Here is a 26,990-nt window from a genome sequence, read left to right as displayed (position 1 = left end):
AGCCTGTAGAAGATCGCTGGGGCTTTGTTGTTGGCCTAGCTCCAGTTGAGTGAAAGACCCTGTCTCAAGGAAATAAGGCCGAGATGCCCAGCGCCCTCCTCTGGTCTATGTGCAGGTGCACAGAGACTAAATGAAAGGTCTAGACAGACTTCTCCCCACCCATTAAGCAGTCAATACCAACTGGTTTCTTCTCATTTAATTCAGTTCTGATAGCTGGTTCCATGAAAAGAACTTGTTTATGGTGAACTCTAGAACAGAAAGTTTGGAAAAGATTAGAGTTTTCTGATCCATGTTGGGTAAGAGGAGTTCTAGCTTCTATGGCCTGCTTTCGGGAAGAAATTGTGAACCAGGAACTATGGACAAAAGCCACTTGAGGCTGGCTGGGTGGTGCAGCAGGTAAAGGTCTTGGTGCCAAGCCTGACAGCCTGAGTTTGGTCCCTGGAGCCCTCATGATAGAAGAAGATAATGGACTCTTGCAAGTAGTCCCCTGACCTCCACGCTCTCACTGTGTGCATACATACATACCACACACACACAAGTGTAAAAGACAGCCTAACTTCCGTCTACCTGGAGATGGAATCAGATCCAGGATGGGTCCTCCCTTCCCAAGACTGCCTCCATCAGTTTATGTTCAAATAGCTTTTTGTTTGTTTTGTTTTTCAAGACCGGGTTTCTCTATGTAGCCCTGGCTATCCTGGAACTCACTCTGTAGACCAGACTGGCCTTGAACTCACTGAGTACTCACTGAGTACTGGGATTAAAGATGTGCGCCACCATCATCTGGCTTCAAATAGCTTTTTTTAAAGGCAGAGTCTCACTATATAGACCAGGCTGGCCTCAAACTCAGAGAGATGCCTTCCAGGTGCCGACTGGGATTAAAGTTTGTGCCATATACCAAAATGTTCAATTAGCTTACAGAACCCAGCAAAGCACTTGCCTATATTTACCTTATTATACAAGCTATTTTAAGAATGTAAATAATCAGTCAGATGAAGAGAAGCCGAGGGCTAGTCTGGAGGAGTCTCGTGCTCTGTTCTATGGCGTAGAGTACTATCTTGGCATGTAGACAAGTATCTGAGCAGCTGCCATGTTTGTAGTACATAGCTGCAGAACACTGTCCTCATGAGCTTTTATGGAGACTGTATTACACAGGTGTAATCAAAGCAAGGACAGTCATGCTAAAATGCAGTTGGACACCAATTTCTCAGCATTTCTTCCTCTCAGGCTTAGGGCAGGACTCTTCTGAAATGAGGCTACCTGCTGTCAGAGGGTAGATCAAGGTCAGTCAGTTGTGATAGGAAGACTTGGGAAGATTAAGAACTTCTTGGACCCACTTGAATAAGAGAAACTCTAGTTTCTGTGGCCTTACTTGGGGAGAAAGTTATAAGGCAGAAACCATGAACAAAAACACAGATATAAAATAAGCCAGGAGGAAAGTGTAGAGAAAGTCCTTGAATCTGACCATAGACTTGGGTGTGAGTTCAGCCTTGCTCTGGGGTTCAGCTGTGAAAACTTGGTCCTAAGCTGCAGTTTCTGCACAGTGCCTCCTTCTGTCCGTGTCATCCTGTAGTGTGAGAACTCTTGCTCACTGTCTCCCAGTTCTTCCACTGCATAGCAGTCCCAAGCCTCTTCATCCTCCTGTTTGTATCCCATCGGTTCTGTGGCTACTCCAAAGACCTAAAGGGTCTCCTCCATGTGCTTGGGTCAGGGTAAGCTCCTGACTGTGGACTTCTCACTCTCTTTGTGAGCTGAGACCTTCCAGGAACCTCCTCTTCTCTCAGGGAGCACCTCCTCTATCAGTCAAGCTAGAGACCAGTTAGGTCTAGAGAGAAACGGATGAGAAAACTGGCCTTTTTCTATACTGCTGGAATCTGCATTAAAATGTACCTCTCTCAGTCTGCACATTAGAATAATTGGGGACGCTCAAGCTATCAGACTGTGTAAATCAAGGCAAATTGTGGGGATCCCAGCCTAGCAGTCTTTGAAGGGTAAAAAACCTTAAGGAATTCCATCAAAGCTCAGCCTACTAAGTCCATTTTGCACTACTCTGCCCTGCCTGCCCTTCCTCCCTCTCTCCTTCCTTCCCTTTCTAGGTAGGGCCTTGCCTTGTATCCACTTTGGATATGTCCTAAGTATTTTTGTGCTTCTCTGAAGATCATAATTGAAGACTTTTTTTTAATATTTATTTATTTATTATATATACAATATTCTGTCTGTATGCCTGAAGGCCAGAAGAGGGTGCCAGACCTCTTTACAGATGGTTGTGAGCCACCATGTTGTTGCTGGGAATTGAACTCAGGACCTTTGGAAGAGCAGGCAATGCTCTTAACCACTGAGCCATCTCTCCAGCCCTAATTGAAGACTTTATAAATCATAAAGTTCAAGTGCATGGAAATGGCCCAGAGCTCTCTGAAATCCTCTGACAACTCCCCGTGACCTGGAGCATGTGGATGCACTAAGTTCGGGAAGAGAGAAAAGCACATTTTTTTTAAGTTAGGGTTTCATGCCACCCAGGCTAGCCTAGTACTTGCTCTGTAACCAAGGCTGGCTTTGAACTCCTGATTTTCTTGTTTCTATCTCTCAGGTTCTGGGATTACAAAGCTGTACCACCTGATCCTGTAAATTTTCTTATTTTAATCAGAAAAATTATAAAGCCATAGCAGGTCTTTAATTCTCTTTGTAGCCCTGGCTGATCTGGAGCTTAAGATTGTCCTGCCTGGGTTTTCCTAGTATTGATGAATAGAGCACTTTCCCACCGTAGTTTGCTTCCCTCTAACCCCTACCCCATCAAACTCAGGACCTCTAGTAAGCTAGGCAAATACTGCACATTTAACTACATCCTATCCGTGATGCTGTGAATTTTAGATAGTGTGACATGAAGATACCTGTGGGTTAAAAAAGGCGTCAGCTTGTTAGATGTTTGAACAACTACCCTGAGTGCACAGGTTTGACATGAGTTTAGAAAGTAATCAAGTCCCAGCCTCTCCTCACTAGACTACAATCTTATAGTCCCTGACTGGATGGCCTTCCGCTGGAAACTTGACCTTTCTGTATCCCAGTCACCTCATCTTTAAGGCAGACGTGACAACATCATCTAAGATTGTTTTCAGAACTAAACTGTACCTTTATTGCAAGTTCTCTGTGTAAGCTGGTGGGACTTTGAATTCACTGCAGTGATTCTTCTGTCTTGGGAGTTCTGGGTTTATGCTTGTGAGCCACTGCACCTGGTCTCTCTCTCCTTCCTGTCTCTCTCTGCCTTCCACTTCCTTGCCCCCCTCCCTCATCCTCGCAGGGTTCAGAAGGCCCTATTGCCTCAGCCTCTTGAACAACCAGGACTACAGCTTTCATTAAAAACTGTAAAGATTTATTTTAGAGCAGTTCCTTGGTGGTTATTATGGGTTATGTTCCATGATTGTGCTTATGATGTCTGGAACGGGGTGGGTGCCTCTTTCCATAAGGTACTCAGTTGGGTTCAGTTTCCAAGGAAGCCTCTGGAGGGCCATTTTAACTTGTACTAGGTGGTACTGTAGACCATTCTTCCTTGTGGACACATTTCCTGTCACCCACAGCCATGGTTTGCTCCGTGTATTTTCTGACTGTGGTAGTGAGAGTCAGACATCCCACTGCTGAAGGAGGCTTTTCCTAGGTGACCTTAAAGTAGAAACTAGTCCGTATTGCAAAATGCTAGAGTTGTGTGAGTGGACAGGTCTAGACAGTAAGCAGGCCTTCCTGAAGCTGTATTCAAAGGACATTGAGGCCCAGACCTGGAAGCCACTAAGTGTTTAACAGATATTCTTTGTATATGCCCAAGAACTTACTCCATGTGTATCCTGTGCTTTTAGAAGTTTCACAGCTGTATTCCTTTTTTTTTTTTTTTTTTTTTTTTTTTTGGTTTTTCAAGACAGGGTTTCTCTGTGGCTTTGGAGCCTGTCCTGGAACTAGCTCTGTAGACCAGGCTGGTCTCGAACTCACAGAGATCCGCCTGCCTCTGCCTCCCGAGTGCTGGGATTAAAGGCGTGCGCCACCATCGCCCGGCTTCACAGCTGTATTCCTAACAGCTTTTGTCTACTTATGGTGACACTCCTGCACTCTAAAAGTAGCTGCTGAGAAGACTCCGAAGTACTCAGATACCCTGGGAGACAGTTGTGTCTATGGCAGCACAGTGGTTCTCTTTCACCCACTTTGCTTGTGTCTGTACACCCAATACCCAGGTGGTAAAACTATCCTATGCTATGGTCAAATTTTTTTTTGGGGGGGGGGGTGGTTTTTTGAGACAGGGTTTCTCTATGTAACAGCCCTGGCTGTCCTGGAACTCACTCTGTAGACCAGGCTGGACTCCAACTCACAGAGATCCACCTGCTTCTGCCTCCCGAGTGCTGGGATTAAAGGCACATGGCACCACCACCAGTGTATTTAGGGTTTTTTTTGGTTTTGTTTTTTTTTTAACAAGAATGAGCAATTTCAATTTCCTTTGAGGTCATCTCCTGTTTCTGAGCTCTGCAGAATCACTAATGGTTGCTTGACCTGGTCTGTCTTGGTTCTAGAGATCCAAGGAGAAAAATTAAAATCTTCACCCTAGCCTTAAGCAGAACATTGCTGCTTTTGTGCAGAGTTTAGATATTTTGTTGTCATAAGGAGTCACTGGGTGCTCAGGTCTTAGATGGATGCCCCTAGGAGAAGAAGGTAGAGCTTTGCCTGGTATCCGCACACTGGAGGAGTCTTAGTGAGACCGCCTGTTCTCTGTGAGCCCTCCACTTGAAAGGAAGCCCATGGCCGCCGTTATCTGCACTCCCTGACCAGAGAAATGGCTGTGGCTCACGGGGAAGGATTCTGTGTGTCTGGGAGGATGTGTTGGGCTTCACTAGTGGCCAGGGAAGTTGGGGTGGAAAGGCCTAAAAGCTCACAGATAGAAGACCGTGTAAGGTGTGCTTAGCTGTGTGTAGTTAGGGCTCCTATAGTGGTTTTTGGTTTTTTGGTTTTTTTGGCTGTTGAGTTCTTCTGTTTCAGTTCTGCCATCTTCTACAAGAAGACTAGACTAAAGATCTTTCTATTCTCTAGAATACAGTTCTGAAAGACGACTACTTCACAAATTAGGTCTTTTTACCTTCTTTTTCCTCTGTCTTCCATCACATAGTGGTCTAGAAATATGTGCAACTTCCCAGGTAGCACTGTGTCAGTGGCTTCTTGAGGCTGAGTTAGACCAGTGAGATTAAGTGATGCTGCCTGGTGGCTTCTCGGAGTCAGGGGGGTGGCCTTCGTGCCTTTTGATCCACCTTATTCAGCTTTTCTATGAATGGGTCCCACATTTACCAGAACAGGTTTCAGCAATTCAACCCCTGATCACAAGACCCAACCTTGTCTCCTTTTGTGTGTGTGTGGGTCCATGTCCATCCATCCATCTGTCTGTCCATCCCTCCATCTGTGTTGCCTGTTTCTGTGGTGATGGTATCTGATTTTGATGTTGAGGTTTTAAACTAACTCTCACCTGTCTTTTTCCTTCTGCGCTCACCCATGCTACCCTACTCTGCCTCTCAGATCTTGCAGTTTTCAAGGAACGACTCCGAATGCTAACAGTAGGAGGTATGAAAATAATGAGCCTTTTGCTGTTCTGCAGTTGAGGACTTCGTTTGAATAGGAGGTGCAACTTTTCCTAGCATGTGTCTTGGGGAAAGTTGACACACATTCATCAGTGTTTTAAAAGTTTTTTAATTGTTTTAAAATACATTTTTCCTTCACTTAGTTGTTTACCAACAAGCAGAGCTGTGTGCCTGTTTTGGGCTTTTCTGCTCATTTTCTGTTGTGGAGAGCACTTTCATCCCACACTTGCTATCATGGCTTTGCTGTAGGCGTCCATCTTTAGCACTGCTCACCTTTAGCTCCTGCTGGAGCCTGCTGGGGCCTGAGGCCACACGAGCTCTGCATGGTGGCTTGTTCTGTTCTCCGTTCTGTTTGTGGATTTTGCTAGACTCTGGATTCCTTCAGATTCTCCTTCCTGGGCATTTTGAGCAAGGTTTTGAAACCATTCTGTTTAAAGACAACCAAAGTATTTGTAAAAGCTTTCCAGGAGCTCTTGGAGGACTTGTTTCTGTGTAGAATACCCTTGAGGAATCCAGAGTTGAGATGCTGGGGCCATCTGCCTGTCGTCTTCTCTACCTACCCCTCACTTTCCGGCCAGTTTCTTTCCCTTCAGGCTTCTCTTAAGACATTTTTCTTTTCCTCTGTCTTATTCATAGTCCCTGTAAGATATTAAACTTTGCATTTTGAAACAAGTGTGTAGACTTGTGCAGTTTTGAGAATTAATGACATTCACAAGCCTTAGTCAGCATACCCAGTGGTCAAGTTCTAACTGCAGCACATATCACACCAGGACAAGGCTCGGAACTCTTCCCCTCTCACCCTACCACCATGCTTAACCTGGCAGCTGCTCTTGTCCCTCTCCATTTCTGTAATTCTGTCATTTTATGAGTATTATAAAACATTGGTAAGTTTTTGAGATTGGAGTTTTTTCCTTTAGCTTTAGTTATATAGCGATACATACAGGTTGTTAGTGTTCTCAGCTGAGTGCTATCCCATGGCAGGGAGATGCAGTTGGTTTAAAATATTTACAAAACATTTTAATTTTGTGATGTACAGTTACTGCACTTCATTGTCAATTTTAACTTTTCCCTTAACCTTTGGTCCCAGAGGTTTCCCGTTGTAATTTTGATAGGCATAGTAGACCACACCTATAATCCTATCACTTTGGAGGCAAGGCAGAAATGTTGCTTTGAGTTTGAGGCCAGCTGAACTATAAATGGTTTATAATTTTGAATGACTCTAGAATCTATTTTAAAGTTATTTACATATAAAAGCAACGTCTAAACTGAGAGTTATTTAAATATTTATTTTGCCCATAGTCTCTAGTTGCTTTGGCATTGTTAGCTGGAAAGTCTCTCCTTCAGTGATATTTTTGCACTTTCCTCAAAAATAAGTAGGATCAAAAATCAGGTGTGGGGGGGCTGGAGAGATGGCTCAGCGGTTAAGAGCACTGCCTTCTCTTCCAAAGGTCCTGAGTTCAGTTCCCAGCAACCACATGGTGGCTCACAACCATCTGTAATGAGAACTGGTGCCCTCTTCTGGCCTGTAGACAGAATACTGAGAATACTGTATACATAATAAATAAATAAATCTTAAAAAAAAAATCAGGTGTGGTAGTGCCTTTAATCCCAGCACTCAGGAGGCAGAGGCAAGCAGATCTCTGAGTTCGAGGCCAGCCTGGTTCATGAAGCGAGAGTTCTAAGACAGCTAGAGCTGTTACACAGAGAAACCCTGCCTTGAGGTGGGGGGAAGTAAAATAAAATAAAATGAAAATAAGATGAAAATAGGATCTGGCACCTCCTTCCACACCTGACAAACCTGAGTTCATTTCTGGGCCTTTGACCCCACGTGCATGCCTTGTACCATGTATGTCTCACATACACAAAGAACGGCTTACAATAAATTTTTCAAAAAATCATTAGGTTTCATTTGTGTGAATCTACTTTGGATTTCCAGTTTTCCTTTAATTGTGTATACCCTTTTACCAGTAGCACATCTTGATTACTGTGGCTATAACTTTGCTCTCACAATTGTTATGATAGTTTTGGAGCATTTTAGAATAAGTTTCTGCCTGTATAAAACCTTGTCAACATTTTGTTAGGAATTAGGTTAAACTTACAGGGAAATTGAGAAGTTCCTCCATGTTCATTTTTTCTAAACTGTAAAATATCTACAGTTTGTGATATTCCCTTTTTATCTTTTTGATATCTTGAGGATCTGTAGTGACATCGTGTTTCATTTCTGACATTTGTAAATTGTGTTGTCTTTGTTTTACAAGGAGATTGTTAATATATTGATCTTTTCAAAGAAATGCCCCTTTGTTTCCCTGGTTTTCATTATTTTGTGCATTAATTTCTGCTCTCTTAGTTCTTTTTTTTAAAAATATTTATTTATTTATTTATTATGTATACAATATTCTGTCTGTATGCCTGAAGGCCAGAAGAGGGCGCCAGACCTCTTTACAGATGGTTGTGAGCCACCATGTGGTTGCTGGGAATTGAACTCAGGACCTTTGGAAGAGCAGGCAATGTTCTTAACCACTGAGCCATCTCTCCAGCCCCTCTCTTAGTTCTTTACATCTGCTTGTTGGTTTGTGTTTTGTTTTTCCCTCTTCTAGTTCTGGATCAGGGTTAGGAACGTGGATTATTGATTAAAGACCTTTTTTTCTGATGTGTGCATTTTTCTTCTGTAAGTTTCTTTCTTGGAACTCCTTTAGATTTCCCACAAGTTTCGATAAATTCATAACCTTCCCCCCATACTTTGTGTTTTGTTTTTAATACTTTTGGTTTATTTAGAGTATCCAAATTGTACTGGTTTCTAAGTCGATTCTGTTATGATCTCAATCCTTCTACATAATCTATTAGTTTTTAAGGCCTAGTCCGTCATGTCTTGACATGTGAACCATGGTTGTTTGAAAAGAGTATTGCCTGTTGTTAAGGGGAGTACACAGAAACATCAGTTAGATCTTGTTTGATGATTATTCTCCTAAATCTATAACAGTTTCCTAATTTTTTAATTTTCTTGAGAGAAGGGCATTGAAATCTTCAATTGCCTATATAGATGTGTCCACTTCTCCTTTGAGTCTCTAATTAATTTTTGATGCAATAGTTTATAGCTCTTTTTGTTTGTTTGTTTTAGTTTTTTTTTTTTTTTTTTGAAACATGGGCTCACTATGTAGCCCAGGTTGGCTTTGAACTGTGTAACCCAGGCCAGCCTCAAAACTTGCAGCAATCCTCCTGCCTTATTCTCAATGTTGGAAATACAAGCTTTTTGTATGATATCACAAATTTATATATTTATATGTATAAAATCTGCTTGTGCATTTAGGGTTGCTATCTTCTCTATCTGCCCATGTCATAACATAAGGATAAGTAAGGTTTTTATAAATGATCATGCCAGGAATAGTGGTGCATTACTTTAATCTCAGCACTCTAAGAGGCAGAACCAGGCAGATCTCTATGAGTTCGAGGCCAGCCTGGTCTACAAAGCTGTTCTAGGACAGTAGCACTACACAGAGAAACACTGTCTCCAAAAAAACAAACCAAAAAACAAAAATAAAAGAAAGAAAGAAAGAAAGAAAGAAAGAAACCAAGACTGTCTGGTGCTAGGTCCTAGTTTTTCTGTTGAGTTATTTTTTTTAAAAAATCTACCCTGCCAATTCTTTTTATTTAATGTTATTTATATTTACTGTGGTTATTGATGTATTAAGAGTGGAAGTGCAAGCCGGGCGGTGGTGGCGCACGCCTTTAATCCCAGCACTCGGGAGGCAGAGGCAGGCGGATCTCTGTGAGTTCGAGACCAGCCTGGTCTACAAGAGCTAGTGCCAGGACAGGCTCCAAAGCCACAGAGAAACCCTGTCTCGAAAAACCAAAAAAAAAAAAAAAAAAAAAAGAGTGGAAGTGCACCATTTTGTTCTTTTTCCTGTTTTTCTATTTTTCATATTGTTAGTGGATCAGAACCAGGGCCCTGGCAGCCCTAACAAGTTAGGCTCAGCTACTCATCTTCAAAAGGCCAAGGAAAGAAAGTATGGTGAGAAACAGAAAAAGAAGACTTACTCCATGTGGTCACAGTGGGGAGAGGAGTAAAGAGGCCCAGGGACCTTCCCAAGACCATTGGGGATCCCTACGTGAAGTTTAGGTGTAAGTAAGAGGGCAAAAGTACGCATAACTCAGCCATCCTGGTTAAGGTGTGGTCTACACCCATTATTATCTCAGTTCTAGTTGTCTAACAGGTTGTCAGAGCTCTGTGGAATCTCTGTCCAGGAAATAGGCATCCCTCTGGCAGGCACCAGGCTTCAGCCTTTGCTTTTTCCCAGGAAGATTCCTGGGTGTTGGGGTGCACCCGGTAGCACAGGTCAGTTGAAGAAAGAAGGCACTCCAAGACGAAATTTTAAGGGCTGTGTGGCAGCAGGAAAGTTCAGCCTCTCTGATGGACTGAACCCCTGAACAGCCATACAAAGGTATATTTATTGAAAGTTACACAAAGTGTTTCCTCAAACCAAGGTTGCTAATCTAATTCACATGTCTTACTGAAGGGGAACATCACATGCCCCATGACTCTAGTCCTTCATTCCTATGGTTTGCAATACACAGTAATACAAGAGCCTCAGGTGTGCCTGAGATGTCTTGTGATCAAAGTCACTGGATGGCCACAATGCCCCTTCAGTGAAACATTCTACAGATCCTGGGAAACAATCACTGTTCTCCACAAGGACTCTCCAGGGTCAAAGTACTTCTAAGAAGGAGCAGTTCGTTCTGCTAATTCCTACCAGGTACCTGGGGAATTACAGTTATTTAATAAAAGCCACAGGGAGGGCTACAATTGTTACTGTAGAATATCTTTATTCTTGTTAGGACAGTTTTTAAAAAATGGCTTTTACTTTCTGTTCGTCTATGAACCTTTAGGAAAACATCGTAGGGGCAGGAGAGGGGACATGAGCAAGCCATGGTACAGACCTGGAGGTCAGAAGACAGTTTGTGGCGTTAGTTCTCTCCTTCCACCTTTACATGAGTTCCAGGAGTTAAACCTAGCCTGTGTGGCAACACCTTCACCCACTGAGCCATCTTCCTGGCCTGGATTTTAATACTCTTATTTTATAATCCCATCTTTGTAATATATCTATTTATATAGCTCTTTAGTTGCTCAAAGGCATTACATTATGTAGACATAATTTATCAGTCTACTATGTCATTATTTCACCTGTTCAATTGGAGTAGAAAACTTGTCTCCTTTGAGTGCCTTATTCTTTAGATTCATTCAGCTTCTTGAATCTGGGAGTTTAGGTCTTCTGTTGAATTTAGGAGGTTTTCAGGCATTTTCTAAGTACCTTTTCAGGTACTCTCGGGAATTTGCCCACATGAGTGTGAAATGTTTAATTATAGTGTCACATGTACTCAGTGCTTTTTAATGTTGGCTTCCATCTTCAGATCCACTGACTTTCTCTCTATGTATGTGTGCATGTTTGAAGGTCAGAGGACAGTGTGTAGGAGTCAGTTCTCTCCTACTGTGTGTTCTCTGGGAACTGAGCTCAGATCAGAGGCTTTGGCGGCAGACACTTACCCACTGAACTACCGCACGAGCCCCTCCATCTGGTGTTTCGTATGTTTTTAGTTTTTGCTAAGAATTTCAACTTGTAACTCAACTCTTTTGTCACTGTATATTTGTAATTACTCACTAGAATGGTTTTGTGATGGCTTTATTTGACTCAAGTAACTCTAACATCTGTGTCTGTGAGGCTATTGATTATTGTTTCCCGTTCATTCGGAAATGTTCTTGCTTCTTTTGAAAAGGATCTCACTACATAAAGCAGGCTTATGTTGAACTCACAGAGATCCTCCTGTTTACCTTCCAGTGTAGAATTAAAGACATGTGCCACCACATCTGGCAAATATTCCTATGTCTTTGCTATTGTTCCTGTTGTGCTAGGGATTTGTATGTCTACTTTTAAAAAGTTCTGTTTCTATTTTTATATAGTGGGGTGCTTGATGCTGTTTGTTATTTGTATGTTTTTGGTTTTCATATAGCCCAGACTGACCTCAAATTCATTGTGTACCTGAGGCTGATCTTAACCCTTTGACCCTCCTCGTCCCCCAAGTGCCAGAATGCCCTGCCATGCCAATCACCAAGTTCTGTTTAGTGAATGTGAGTGCAGTGCTGATCTGAAGACAACTTGAGGGATTCAGTTCTCTCCACTACATGGGACCAGGGGACCAGTTCAACTCATCAGGCTTAGTGGCAGACTCCTTTACCCATTGAGCCATTCTACCAGCTCTGTGGTATGTTTTGAAATTTTTAATGGAAACAAAGACATTTTGGTATTATGCATTTGGTGGTCTTATATAAGTCTGTCATAACAGGCCTCCTCTGAATATTGCTGCTGTCAGGGGAATTACCTTCTTCCTATTTATCTCTCAGAAAGGAGGTAAAAGTTTTAGACTCAGATTTTTCCTGAAACCTCTGTTTGGGTACTGAGGCTTGTAACAAGTTAGTGAGAAGACGGGGCAGGTGCAGCAGAACTGTCTCAAGGTCTCTGATCTTGTGAAGCTGCCCCCTCCTGATCTTCATAGAGCAGCATTTGTGGGGCTTGGCTCTTTGCACTACTTGAGATTTCTCTACTGCTGATTCTCTCCTCCCTGTCTGAGATGTGGGAGCAGAAGAGAACTCAGGGGTTTCCCTGGCTTTGTCCTCTGGCTTTGTCCACCTTCTTTTGTTCTTTCACAGGGTTATCTTACCCTTTTTTTCTACATAGAAAATCTACCGTTTTTAGTTGGAGTTAGTAGAAACGCAGAAAAGAGTGATTTTTTCCCCCACCAAAACTTATATCTGTGGTTCCATTTCTCAAATGACTGAAGATCTAGAAATGGGCCCAGTACTTCTGAGGATGATCAGTGAATTACAACTGAGTGTCCCACCTAAAGCACCATCACACACCACGAGCCTCCTCCCACTTCTTCAGGCTGTACTGGAGCAGTGCAGCTCTCATCTGCAGGAGTAGCTGGTTGGTTAACATCACAATCTGGATATTTTCTACACTGAACAGTGTTCCTCTGATCTTCCCCTTAACCTGAGATTTCTGGTGTTTTGTCTTGTTTTATTTGGTGGTAGTTGCTGTTTTGTTTTGAGGTATAGTATTCTTATAAGCAAGACTGAGCTTGAATTCATGATCCTCCTGCCTTCACCTCCAAAGTGCTGGGATTGCAGTAACCATGCCTGGCCTGAGCTGAGTTTTGTAAGCCTGGAAAAGTTTCTCAAAAATAACCTTGTTAATCAAGGACAGTGGTGCATACCTGTAGTTAGAGCATTTAGGAGGCTGGTTCTGGAGAATAGCTCCTGGATCAAGACGAGTTTGGTCTATATAACATGAGCCTGTCTTAAAAAACACAACTATAGAAAATATTTCCTGTTTTCTTCCATAAACACTGTAGAGCTGTTGCTTACAAGCTGGGTTATAAAAGGCAAGAGCTATGTGCTTCCTCTAAGCCCGTAACTGCTGTTCCTTTATGGTAAAATAATAGGAAAAAAACAAGTGAATAGATTGACCACTTTTACTTTTACCATTATTTTCCTCTAGGTTTGGGTTTTTTTGTTTTGTTTTGGGTTTTGTTGTTGGTTTTGTTTTTTTATTTGTTTTGCTTTTGTTTTAATAAAATTAAAAGGGCTTGAATAAAATGTAACTTTTTAAGACTTAAGGATTTAATTCCCCAGCCAGGTGTGGTGGTGCACTTAACTCCTGCACTCTGGAGGCAGAGGTAGGTGGATCTCTGAGTTCAAGGACAGCTAGGGCTATGTGCAAAGACCCTGTCTCAAAAAAAGTGGGATGGGGATCCAATCCCCCAACCTAGCTTGAGTGGGAATCATTAGGAGATACCTGGGTCTGCACCGATGTTAAAGACTGAAAAGGTGTTTTTACAGATCCCCCTGAGAACAAGGCAGACTGGTGCACAGCTGTAATTCCACTAATCAGAGGCCAGGCAGAAAGATTACCTTTGTTTGAGGCCATCTTTGTCTACATAGCAAGTTCTAGGCCAATTCAGAGCTGAACAGGCACTCTGTCAGGAAACAGAACAAAAAGTCTCTGTTTCAAGTTCCTTACATTAGTGCGGTTCCCTGACTCGTGTCGCACAGCAGCCCTTATTTCTACTCAATTCAGGCAGGAAACAGTGAAACATTTTATCTCGACCAGTCAGATGTCAGAGACTCAGCTGATTGTCTGCCGGTGGGTCACTTTTCATTTCTGGAGCCAGAGAAAGTGCTAGAACCAGGCATTCAAGTACTGGCGACTCTTACACTGTGCTCTTTACCCTTCAGAATAAGTGCCAAACTGGAAAACAAACCAATGGTGTCATTTGGTAGTTTGCTCCCTTAATGACTTCAGGTTGGAACAGGCATGATGCTGAAGAGCCTCCTGTTCTTTCCAGTCTGAAACATGCTCTCAGATGGAGAGCCGATAGGGAAGTGAGCGTTAGACCTGTAATCCACTCGCACTGCAGATTACACCTAGAAAATCTAGCAATTTGGCTGTTTCAGGAAAAAAGACTTTTCCCTAATCCAAGGCTAAGGGCTGTTTACCTTTCTTTGCTGCCCTAAGTGTACCCTGAAGGACAGTTCTCCCACAAGCGGCTTGATCCCCAGTGACTATTTCACCCTCACTTTGTAGACCCCAGCTCTCTGTCACTCACTTTGTAATATATACTCATATTCCTGTTAAATGACTCATATATGGTCTGTTGTTCTCTATCAGTTCCTCGTTTCCTACTTAATTCTCTCAACTTTTTATTTACTTTTTGATTGATTTCTTTTGGCTCTTTCCACCTCCAAAAATTGACTTTTATCTTGGGATCTTCAAATGTATTTAACTCTAAATTGTAAGTAATTGCCAAACACTGGACTAATATGTGCATAATAGCTTTATTCTGGTTTACATAGTAATAATCTTAGTGCCTAATTATTGTTAAAATTTCTGGTTTTGATAGAATTACTGTTTTCATATACATATATTTAAATATCAGGGGTATGTGATATCTTTTTCTCTCTTTTTGCTCTTTGGGACATCCCTCTTCTTCCCTTCCTGTAAACTGTGACCCCTGCATGGCTGTGCCTTGTCCCTCATCGTCTATAGGGTTCTATGGCCTAGATGAGTCTGACCTTGACAAGGTCTTCCACTTGCCCACCACCACTTTCATCGGGGGACAGGAGTCTGCACTTCCTCTTCGGGAGATTATCCGGCGGCTGGAGGTAAGAACCGTTAATAGAAAAATCTATCAGACTTGAGACCAGGCTATTTGTTTTGGGCTTAGTCCTGTGTTTTTAAAAATGGAAAAATAGCCTGTTTGTTTGTTTGTTTGTTTTTGTTTTATAACTAGAAATCTATTTTTTCATTAGACATAAAGAGAGAAAAATTGGTTTAAAAAAAAAAAGCCAGGTGGTGCACACCTTTAATCCCAGCACTCAGGAAACAGAGGCAGACAGATCTCTGTGAGTTCGAGGCCAGACTGGTCTACAGAGCAAGTTTCAAGACAGCTAGAACTGTTAAACAGAGAAACCCTGTTTTAGGGGGGAAAAAAAATCTGTTTTCAGCTCCCTCTAGATTTTATTTCAGGTGCATGTCTCCCTGGAAGATTCCCTTAACCTGTGTACAGGCCTGCAGCAGCTGCAGAGTGCACTCACAGAGGTGGCTGCCCCTCTTCTACACCTGTGTACAGGCCTGCAGCTGCAGAGTGCACTCACAGTGGTGGCTGCTCCTCGTCTACACCTGTGTACAGGCCTGCAGCTGCAGAGTGCACTCACAGTGGTGGCTGCTCCTCGTCTACACCTGTGTACAGGCCTGCAGCTGCAGAGTGCACTCACAGTGGTGGCTGCTCCTCTTCTACACCCACCCAACCCCATTTCTCCCATCTTACTTTTTCTTTCTTTCTGTACTTTATTGATATTCAAGGGACTCTTTTTTGTATACTACAAATATCAGCTGAGAGCCTGGCTCTCACATCAGGCTGCCTGTGTGTTTCCATCTCTCGGGCAAGTCATTGCCTCTATTCTGTATGTAAGGGTACCTGTGCCAGAAGGGAGTGGATTTGCTGAGAGGTACTCATCCAGTATTAGCTGTTGCTTTTACATAGTGCTATCCATGATATTCAGGACTAACAGGTTCTGAACCCATCGGTAGCATCAGATTATTCTTCATAAACCCAGACTGAAGCATAGTCACAATCAGGGATACCTGGCCAGGGAGAGATCCTGCTGTGGTCACCTAAGTCAGAACTCCCCCCCCCCACACACACACACCCATATCACCCCTGGTGATTAGTGTTTCTTCCAGTGAGCTCATCTTTTGCACGTTCCAGGTCCATACTTAGCACATGAGTGATAGAAAATATTTTAATGTTACCTGGGATACTTCCTGTGTTTATTGTAAGCATCTCAGCTAGGAGCTGCCTAACTTTCTAATGGGCCCCTGGGAAAGCAAGGAGTGGAAACTGTTTACGTCTTTATCTGGAAGGAATGGTCATCTTACGGAAATGCTCGGGATTAATCCAATGTGATTGATTGACTTTGAGTCCCACCTGTGCATCATTGTCGCAAACTGACACTGATTGTTGTCTGATCCTGCCCATTTCAGCGTGGGAGCCACCTATCAACTATTGAGCACTTGAAGCCAGGCGATGGTGGCGCACGCCTTTAATCCCAGAACCCAGGAGGCAGAGGCAGGTGGATCTCTCAGAGTTGAGGCCAGCCTGGTCTGTAGAACTATTGAACACTTGAAATGGGCAAAACACCTGGATAACTTTAACCATTGAAATGATATGTTTGATATATTGGGTCAAATAAGATAGGGAAATTCATCTCATCTATTTCTTCTAGGAAAATTTAACTTACTGAAGTTTTCTAAACATATGCTCTGTGTAATTACATCACAGCATAACACATATACACATCACATGTAGGTATATGGTAGTGAGGGGTTTATGTGCATACCTATATTCCAAGTTGGGATTGCTCTGAGGACAACAGTTATGGCTCATGTCTTTCTGTGTTCTTTGGGTCTAAATTATGCAGAAGCATGCCTTGTCCTGCTGGTCACCAGATTCCTTGCAGATCTGCAAAAATGAAACATGACAGTGGACTGGTGAAAACTATGAAGTTATGAATAACTTAGTCTAATTTAGAAGTTATGCAAGTTACCATCTTAGATGATAAATCCCTGGTCCTGAGTTCAATTCCCAGCAACCTCATGGTGCCTCCAAAGGTATAATGAGATCTGGTGCCCTCTTATGGCATACAGGCATAAATGCAGGCAAAACACTGTATACGTAATAAATAAACAAATCTTTAAAAAAAGAAAAGACATGATATGAATTAATTATAACACCTTCAATTTCAGAGGTCTTCCAGGCTATATGATTTTTCTTTTGGCTAGAAAGGCTGTAGTATATGTTGGACAGCCATACTTTTGTAAGCTCAGCCAAAGCCTTCTTTGACCCCGCTGTACAACAGGCACCTGACCACAAGTCCAGCAAGCCTGTAACTGCCAGTTCCAGCTGGAATCACTGTCTAAAGCAAATGGAGGCACAGAAAGGAATCACTGGGATCATATTCAGGCCTCTGGCTAAAGACAACTGGGCTTGTGGGTCTGTAAAGTTGGCAATGTCAGACACCTTTGCTATCCCATTGCTGCTCCCTGGCTTACTTTCACACTTGTATTCTGGGCCTCCAGGACAGTGGTAAAGGCTCAGTGAGAACCAAGAGTCTGTGTAAGACTGGGTTTGGGCATCCATGAGGTGGGTTTGCAAGAGCCCCTCCAGATTTTATATATGTGTGTGTGTGTGTGTGTATAAATATATATGTTTTATATTTATATACACACACACAGTTTCTCTTCCCTTAGTTTTCGTTCCCCAAGAGCCAGCTATCTTACTGGTCTCTACCTTTGCAGGGATGACCACCACCTCCTTTCCAGACTTGGCTCAAGGCTCATCAGGTCTATTTAAGACCTGTTCTTTTACCCAGTTGTGGTGGCACATACCTTTAGTCCAAGCATTTGGGGGCAGAGGCAGGTGGATCTCTGACTTCAAAGCCAAGTGGGTCTGCATAGTGAGTTCCAAGATAGCCAGGGCTATATAGAGAGAGACCTTGTCTCAAACAAGCAAACCAACTAAAAAGTCCTGTCCTTTTTCCTATGCTGTCATGTTCTTCAGTCCTTAAGTTTCCAGGAAAATCAGTTATTAGAAAGTTGAATTTAAAGTCTTAAGTCTTTAACTTCAGCCACCAAGCTTTTCTTATCATGGATGGTGAACATACTATAAGGATAGCCAGCCTTTCTTAGAAAGGGATCCAGTCCAAAAGCTGGCATGGTCTCTGCTTACTTACCATGAAAATAATGAACTGGTTGTTCATTAGCCTGGTTGACTCCTTGCTCCTCGGGTTCTCAGTGTACCAAACCAGATCCTAAGAATGTGCTGCATGGCTGTGTTAGAAGGACCTCAGAAGCTAAGTGTGGCATTTTAAAAAAAGACTTATTTATTACCTAAACAGTGTTCTGCCTGTCTGTCATAAGAGGGCACTAGATCTCATTGCAGATGGTTGTGAGCCGCTATGTGGTTGCTGGGAATTGAACTCAGGACCTCTGGAAGAGCAGAAGCTAGTGCTCTTCACCACTGAGTCATTCTCCATTTATAAGCTGGTAAGCCCAGCATAGAAAGACCAAGGCCGGAAGGTTGCAAGACTGATACCTACTTGATTTCTGCTTTCTGTCACAGCATGTTAGATATATAGGAGAAGGAAGTTTGTTCCTCCCTAGCCTGGATAATAGGGCAGTTGGTACCTTCTTACATTTGCCTGTATGAGGGTGGTGGACAGGTAGATGGCTAATTGCTGGCACACTGGAATTTGTAGTCTGTGTTCACCAGTGGCTTTTGTGTCCTATGTATATATGAACAGATGGCCTACTGTCAGCACATTGGTGTGGAGTTCATGTTCATTAATGATTTGGAACAATGCCAATGGATCCGGCAGAAGTTTGAGACTCCTGGAATCATGCAGTTCACCAATGAGGAAAAGCGGACCCTGCTGGCCAGGCTTGTACGGTCCACCAGGTAAAGAGGTGTGATTTGGGCCATGGGCGCCCAGGGGATCCATGGCATATTTGTGGAATCTGGGTAGCCTGTCCTCCAGGGTGGTGAGCAAGCAGGAGAACAGAATTGGCCTCCATTGTACCCTCTTGTCATTTGAGAACACCTAACATTCAGACTGGCTCTATGGACATTGCTCTTCAAGGTGCTTGGTTCTCTATCCAGGTTTGAGGAGTTCCTACAGCGGAAGTGGTCTTCTGAGAAGCGTTTTGGTCTGGAAGGCTGTGAGGTGCTGATCCCTGCCCTCAAGACAATCATTGACAAGTCAAGTGAAAATGGAATAGACTATGTGATCATGGGAATGCCACACAGGTACTTTAGGTCCCTTGGGCCTTGGAGACACAGTAGTCGGGTCCTGCTCCTCGCTCATCCAGTGCAGCTAGAGATCTGATGGTACCTGAGTGTGTGAAGATGTGTTACTTTCCAAGTTTTCACCCTCCCACATCAGGGTGACTACAGAGTCAGGGTCAAAGTGAAAGCCAAATATGGTTAGACTTGTATTTCATTCTATAGTGAGTTTTGTTAAAATTAAATCTAGGTGGATGCAGTAATACATACCTATAATCACAGTACTTGAGAGGCTAGGGCAGGAAGATCACAAAATTCAAGTCCAACTTGGACTATAAAGTGCTAGACTAGCCTTTGTTGCACACACAGTGTATCATAAGTAAATCAACCCCAGTGCCATTGCTGCTGTCTCACTTATAATAATGACCGCTCTCTGAGGTTTGGGAGAGGCGGGGAGCTGGAGCTGGTAGTTTTTCTGCTTTCTGCCTTTTCTTGTTCATGGGTTATGGTTCAACATGCTTTGGATCATAACTGTTCTTGGGCTACAAACCAAGGATGTGTCCTGGATAGGGGTAGGGCCGTGCAGCTTTGCCCTGAGATTACTCACTCTTCTCTGTGTCCCAGAGGACGACTGAATGTGCTTGCGAATGTCATCAGGAAGGAGCTGGAGCAGATTTTCTGTCAGTTTGACTCCAAGCTGGAAGCAGCGGATGAGGTGAGGTTCTGTATGGAGATACATCCACTGTGGTTGGTCTGCTTGAGACCCCCTACAGCCACTGGTTTCTCAGAATGTCTTAACCAAAGCACCACTCTTCCAGACCATTTACAGTTTGCCTTCCTTATTGGAATTGGCCCACCTCCTCTACCTGCCTTATATTCCTCCTGCTGGGGGCAAGAATATTTTACTTCTGCCCTATACTTGTGCCTGGGGGAATAATGTTGGGGAAGCTTTCCCCTTCCTCCTACAGTTGGACCCTAGGAGTCAAAATCCCATCTGTAGGGCTGCCGTTAAGAATGAACTGCTTCTACCATCATTACTCAACAATCATTGCCATGTTTATCATCAGGGTTCCGGGGACATGAAGTACCACCTGGGCATGTATCACCGCAGGATCAACCGTGTGACGGACAGAAACATCACTCTGTCCCTGGTGGCAAACCCTTCCCACCTAGAGGCTGCTGACCCTGTGGTGATGGGCAAGACCAAAGCTGAGCAGTTTTATTGTGGAGACACTGAAGGGAAAAAGGTGAGGCCCTGAGAGACTGTGAATAAAGTTCCTTCTGCCCGTATTACACACAGTGCTTTCCAGATTGTCTTCACAGTATTGATGGAGGAACAGAAAAAGGGACTGCCAGGAAAAGGTGTGGGACGCAGATGTTAGGAGAGAGTGGCACTGATCAGGCCAAAAGTGCATGTCAGACAACTCCCAACTGTCCTGGCATTTCCTTTGTGTGATAGAGAATGCTGAATATTGGTTGGCTGGCCTGCTCAAATATATAAACCTTTATCTGGCTGTAATCTAAAACCCTTATCTGACTGTAATCTTATCCTTATTTAACCTCAGGATATAATTCTTAGTTTGTAGCAATTTTATATTTCCATAAAGTTGTTTAGTTCTTATTAAAAAATGGTATTAAGGAGCTGGTGAGGTGGCTCAGAGGTTAAGAGCACTGACTACTCTTCTATAGGTCCTGAGTTCAATTCCTAGCAACTACATGTTGGCTCACAACCATCTATAATGAGATCTGGTGCCCTCTTCTGGCATGTTGGCATATATGCAGGAGGAACACTATGTATATAATAGAGTAATATATTTTTTTTTTTGGTTTTTCGAGACAGGGTTTCTCTGTGGTTTTGGAGCCTGTCCTGGAACTAGCTCTTGTAGACCAGGCTGGCCTCGAACTCACACACAGAGATCCGCCTGCCTCTGCCTCCCAAGTGCTGGGATTAAAGGCGTGTGCCACCACCGCCCGGCTATAAATTTTTTTAAATGATGTTAAAAACTAAGAAACCAGGGGGAAAAGTCATGTATTCATATTCATTGTACGTGGTATAATGTCCATTGAGTGATACGTAAAAAAGACACTGTCAGCCCACTCTCTAGGATCTTTGCTGTTTGAAGAAGAAAAGGTAAAAGAAATGGGGGGAAATGCCAGGAAGTCATTGAACAGTGAGTAAAGCAGAGCTGCAGAACGGACCATACAGTGCTTTAGAATAAGCCTCTATAGACGTGAGGTCAAGTTAGATGAGACAATCAGACATTATCAGCGCTGGAGAGATGCCTGGACAGCCAAGAATACATGATATTCCTGGAGTGGACCTGAGCTCAATTCCCAGCACTCACACCTTTGAATGACTGCCTGTAACTCTAGCTGCAGGGAATCTAATGCTGTTTGACCTTAGCACACCCTGCACACATTGTACATGTATGCACACATAATTTAAAAACCAAAAAAAAAGATATTGAAGAAACAATATGATTTAGGGAGGTAAAAGGAAAGAATATTCTGTGAAGATGGACAAAAAGTGGAGAGACGGTTGGGACCATAGCAGCAACCAGCCTCTCAGAGTAGCCTGTAGGGGGGTACAATTAGGGTAGGGTCTGCAATACTTATTTTTTATTTATTTAAAGACAGATTCATACTATAGCCCAGGCTAGTCTCATCTAAGAGAGTCTGCGTCAGCCATTCCTAAGTGCTTGGATTTTATATGTGTACCACCATACCTGGTTTGGCTATTTAAAATACTATAAATCAGGGCTGGAGAGATGGCTCAGCAGTTAAAAACTCTTGTTGTTCTTGGAGATGTGGTGCACAGATGCATGAAGGCAAAACTCCTACACACAAGTTAAAGAAGAAAAAACGAGTTATAAGTCATAGTATTGTGCTTGGTGACTTAGAGGAAAGTGACAGAGCTGGCTGGAATAACCTTGAAAGGTGAAAGGAATTTCTCATTGATGATACTGTCACAGGCACACAGAGGACACTTACTGGGTTCCAGTTTAGGGGCTGGAAATCTTTAAGTAGACAAAGAACACCTACAGTGAAGCTTCAGCTATGTTGGGAGACAAGTAGCCCCATGTCCATTTAGAACACTGGGGCTATGTGAGGGGGCTGACCAGGATATTTGGTATTGGGTAGTAAAATGAAGTTGTAAGTAGGGTTAGGTGGCTTCTACCTTTGAAAATGTAGACAAAAATCCACTCAGGCAGACCTTGTTTAGAATATTGGATGTGTCCTGAAAGGTGATAAAATAATGAGAAAGGTGGCAGAAAAGGGTTCAATATTTGGTCCTTTTTAGGATCTAAACCAAGGAAATTGGCTAGCTCCTGGTTGGCTGGAAATTCACACATATTTTGGTTTGGGTTGGGTTTTTTAACTTAATTTATTTTACTGCATTAGTGTTATACCTGCATGTATGTCTGTGTGAGGGTGTTGAATCCTGGAATTACAGACAGTGTGAGCTGCCATGTGGGTGCTGGGAATTGAACCCAGGTCCTCTGGAAGAACAGACAGTGCTCTTGCCTGATAAGCCATCTCTGTAGCGCCATTCCTCGTGTTCTAAGGAGTGTCCTATCCACATGTAGTTCATTGTTGTGCTTCCCTTTACCGCAGTGCAGGTAGCTGCCAGCCCGATTTCTGAGTTACTTCCTCACCTTGCTCTAAGTGCCTTGCATGATCTCCACTAGGTGAAGAGAAAGCTTAGTTGGTCTCCTGTCTATTTTTGCTACTTTTCTGACATTCCTTAGAAATGATTTGATTTTTGCTAAATCTAGAACTCTTTAAGATGGCAGGTTACATAATCTTAGTGCTCAGGAAAAACTTCGTGTAAATTGGGCTGAGGTCAGTCTATATAACCTTGTACATTGAGAAACTCACCTAATTTGGTGACTTGGTACAGTGTGGCCTTTGAGATTTTGTATTCCAGAAACATTTCCTTGGTGAAAGTTTAAATCATTGCCCTAGCCGAGTTTTAGTTACTTCTCTATGGCTGTGATAAGATACTGTGACCAAAAGCAACTAGGAGAGGTATTGTCATTTCAGCTACAGTTCCATATCACAGTCCAACATCAGAGGAGGTCGGGGCATCAGCTGGAGGCAAGAACTGAGGCAGACCGTGGAGAGAGCTGCTTAATGATCTGTCCCTCGTAGTTTGTTCAGCCTGCTTTCTTACAGCACCCAGGACCGTCAGCCCAAGGGTGGCACTACCCACAGTGAATTGAGCCCTCCCACACCAGTCATCAATCAAGAAACAGTCTGGTGGGGGTATTTTCTTAGTTGAGGTTCCCTCTTTCCAAATGACTGATTTGTGCCAGTTGATATAAAATTAGCCTGTATAAGCGCTCAGCCAGTGCAAAGGAAAACTTGCTCCTGCCAGAGGTGTTACATCTCTAAACTCAAGGGAAGCCCACATGTGCCTAGGATGATTTCAATAGCTCATCACCATTTCCTGAATAATACCATAAGGACTTAGCATGGGCCCTGTGTTTAGTTTGCAGCACTATATAAAACTGAATATGGTGGTGCATTCCTATACTACCAACTCTGGGGAGATGGAAGTAAAGGATGAAGAGTTCAGAGGTCATCCTTGTCTACATAGGAACTTTTAAGCCAGCGTTGGCTCATGAAACCCTCTTTTAAACACCCAGGTACCAAAAAGAGAAGGAATTCTGCCTCTAAATAGTTTCAGACTCACACTGAATTTTCAGTTCTTCCCTAGATCTGTAGCCGTCCCCCCCTCCCCCCCCACACACACTGCCCTGAATACCTCACAGTGCTTAAACATGCCAGCTTACTTCCTTAAAATCAGCTAGGCAGTCCTATACCAACCTCTCCCTCATTAGCTGTTTTTTTGGGTTTGTTTTGTGTGTGTGTGTGTGTGTGAGAGAGAGAGAGAGAGAGAGAGAGAGAGAGAGAGAGAGAGAGAGAGAGATTGGGAGAGAAATAGGCTATATAGCCAAAGAATGGGTCCTACTGGGAATGCTGAGTAAACTCTGTGGGTAGCTGGAGATGTTGGTAGATGTGGTATACAGAGATACAGAAATAACATTTGTGTGTGCACACCCATATATTCCCTAGCTCTGTGCTTAGAGACTGGTGTTGGTTAACAGCCATGAATCTAAGTCCTATCCTTTACTGGAGGAATCAGGGCTGGTAATAGACAGCACAATATGAGGCTGCAGTGCTGTGGTACTAGAAAATAAGGTACCCTGGAAGATCCAGCACATTGAAATAATGTGAGCATCAGAATAACTGATGGTATCCTGAATCTCTTATGTGCACTCTGTAGAATGAGAGGAATCATGAGCATACAATCATAAATCAGGGAGAAGGAAGAAGATGCAATTAATAGATGCAGAAGTAATAAATCAGAGATCATCATTCATTAGCCACTCAAGGAACTAGCTGAGGTGGGTCTAGATGTTGCTGAGGCTGAGATGAAGGTTTGATCGAGAAGGAATAAGATGAAGTTCTTCCCACCAATTACACTGTGTGCTCATTGCTGAGAAGATGAATTGAAGAAAAATTGGCAGACAATGACCAGACCAAGTGACCAGAACTAATCTATCTGGTATATAGGAGCAGCCAGAGACATAACAACCGAGGAAACATTCCCTGGGTGGCTGGGGCTGGAGTTGTTTTCTTGGATGGGAGGGTTTGTAAGGTGTAGAATGCTATCTCGCGGTTCTCTGTATTCAGGGCAGGTGCTAGCAGGCAGTGGCACACGTGGATATGGCAGCAAGTCAGGCTAGAAGGGATGCCCTTCTAGAAGCCTTTGTACTGCTGTTACTTTGTGAGTTGTGAATGACCTTAAAACATTACCCTTTAAAAAAATTACGAGCTGCACAAGATAACTCAGTGCATAAAGGAGCTTGCTTGATCCCGAGAACCTACAGAAATGGGGAAAAAGAGAACCCACCTCTACAAGGTGGTCTTCTGACCTCCACACATGCTGTGGTGTGTGTACCCTATTCTTCATTTCATGCACACAAACACAAGTAATAAAAACTAATTGCAGGGGCTGGAGAGATGGCTCAGTGGTTAAGAGCATTGCCTGCTCTTCCAAAGGTCCTGAGTTCATTTCCCAGCAACCACATAGTGGCTCACAACCATCTGTAAAGAGGTCTGGCGCCCTCTTCTGGCCTTCAGGCATACCGACAGAATATTGTATACATAATAAATAAATAAATATTTTAAAAAAAACTAATTGCAGCTCATTTAATCCACTTGTTTTGTAAACTTAATGTCAAGATATTTTACTTTGGGGCTGGAGAGATGGCTCAGTGGTTAAGAGCATTGCCTGCTCTTCCAAAGGTCCTGAGTTCAATTCCCAGCAACCACATGGTGGCTCACAACCATCTGTAAAGAGGTCTGGCGCCCTCTTCTGGCCTTCGGGCATACACACAGACAGAATATTGTATACATAATAAATAAATAAATAAATATTTAAAAAAAAATAAAAAAATAAAATCATTATCTATTCTTTAAAAAAAAAAAGATATTTTACTTTGGAGTCTCTTTTGCAGGTGATGTCTATCCTGCTGCATGGGGACGCTGCCTTTGCTGGCCAGGGCATCGTGTATGAGACCTTCCATCTCAGTGATTTGCCATCCTACACAACCCATGGCACTGTCCATGTGGTTGTCAACAACCAGGTAACCTTAGGTGTCTGTCACCTCCTGTGTGTCTCCCTGGCTAAAATTTGGAAAACACATAGCATTAGAGAGCTGGCTCAATGATTAAGAGAGCACGGCTGTTCTTCCAGATGTCCTGAGTTCAATTCCTACATGCCAGATCACAACTGTCTATAACTGTAGTCCTAGGAATCTGATGCCCTCTTCTGGTGTGTGTACAAAACACATACAAAATAAATAAATTTCTTTGGGTAACCCAGAAAGCCACTTTTTACAATGGAAAGATTTTATTTACATTATTAAGAGGAGGGCATTAATTGTTTTAGAGTATTTCTGTCTAGAGTCACAGTTCTAGGTAATTGGTTTTCTCATTAAGAAACTGGAATCCTATATATACACATATTACTATCCGCTTTTATCCACCATATTATTTCCTGATGTCATTATGTGGTCCTTTAAAACAGTTTTCGCAGAAGTAGTCATTACAGATTGTTTTATAAAATGGACTTCTAATCTTAGATTTTCTTCTTTCAAGTATTCTTCTAGTTGTCACAGTTCAGTTCTGGCCATTGTTGACATGTCATCTGTTACCTAGTATGTCCTTCCTTTGGGTCATCTAACCCAGTATGTGTAACTCTCCCAACAAATACTCCACTACTGACTAAGTATAAATACCACATTGGGCATCAAACAGAGCAAGAGCTGCTGTGCTCTACTAACACAGAACTCAGATTCCATTGGGTGGGGACTCAAAATACCAAGAAGGAAAGGAAGGCCAGAGGTTGATAGCTAGTAATTTACAAAGAAAGCTGAAGACCAGATGCATTGTGAGATTGTGGGAGGGACTGGTAAGTGGCAAAACTGCCATTGACTGAGTGTGTATGGTCTGCAACATATCAAATCAGGAAGCTCACATGCAGTAAGTAACTCAGTCCATGGTGTTGTTCCCTTGCAACACTACAACTCCCAACATCCCTCTGGACGGCAAGCGCGGGACACATTTCCCAGAAGCCTTTGCATCCTCTGTTAAAAGCAAGGACAAGCCACGAGTTCGCCCCTTCCCTCCCCTTCTTAACCCTTCCCTTGGTCCCTTCCTTTCTCTTTTCCTAGTGTGTTTTCCCTTCCCATTAAAAAGTGTACCTACCACGTGGTACCGCCGCGTGTCTGTGTCTTTTCCCTGCGTAATCGTCTTTGCCCCATAGGACAAACGGGAATTAAGAACAACACATGGGATTGTCACCTGTGTAGTAATCTCAATCTCTCTCTCTCCCTCTCTCTCTCTTTTTCTCACATTAATCCCTGGCTGGCTGAGAACTTGATATGTAGACCAGGATGGCAAAGACCTCACAGAGATACACCTCTTTTG

The 26,990-nt window shown here is 43.0% G+C and overlaps 1 protein-coding gene across 4 annotated transcripts in view; it reads left to right on the top strand.

Annotated features, from left to right (window-relative positions):
* The window catches only part of Ogdh (oxoglutarate dehydrogenase), a 65,986-nt gene that overhangs the window by 26,632 nt on the left and 12,364 nt on the right, over positions 1–26,990 (top strand). For 2 of the 4 annotated variants that reach the window (XM_041668748.1, XM_041668744.1), the window contains exons 5-11: positions 5,536–5,580; positions 14,696–14,811; positions 18,511–18,665; positions 18,867–19,013; positions 19,614–19,704; positions 20,057–20,236; positions 25,517–25,645. In XM_041668748.1, the coding sequence (XP_041524682.1) occupies positions 5,536–5,580; positions 14,696–14,811; positions 18,511–18,665; positions 18,867–19,013; positions 19,614–19,704; positions 20,057–20,236; positions 25,517–25,645 (863 nt within the window). The remainder of the gene's footprint in view (positions 1–5,535; positions 5,581–14,695; positions 14,812–18,510; positions 18,666–18,866; positions 19,014–19,613; positions 19,705–20,056; positions 20,237–25,516; positions 25,646–26,990) is intronic. The other 2 variants (XM_041668745.1, XM_041668747.1) reach the window with 1 other exon arrangement.

This window comes from Microtus oregoni, unplaced genomic scaffold (assembly GCF_018167655.1).
Source record: "Microtus oregoni isolate MIOR12 unplaced genomic scaffold, Mior012 000019F_ref0000042, whole genome shotgun sequence".
Taxonomy (NCBI): domain Eukaryota; kingdom Metazoa; phylum Chordata; class Mammalia; order Rodentia; family Cricetidae; genus Microtus; species Microtus oregoni.
This window is presented reverse-complemented; position numbering and strand designations above follow the sequence as displayed.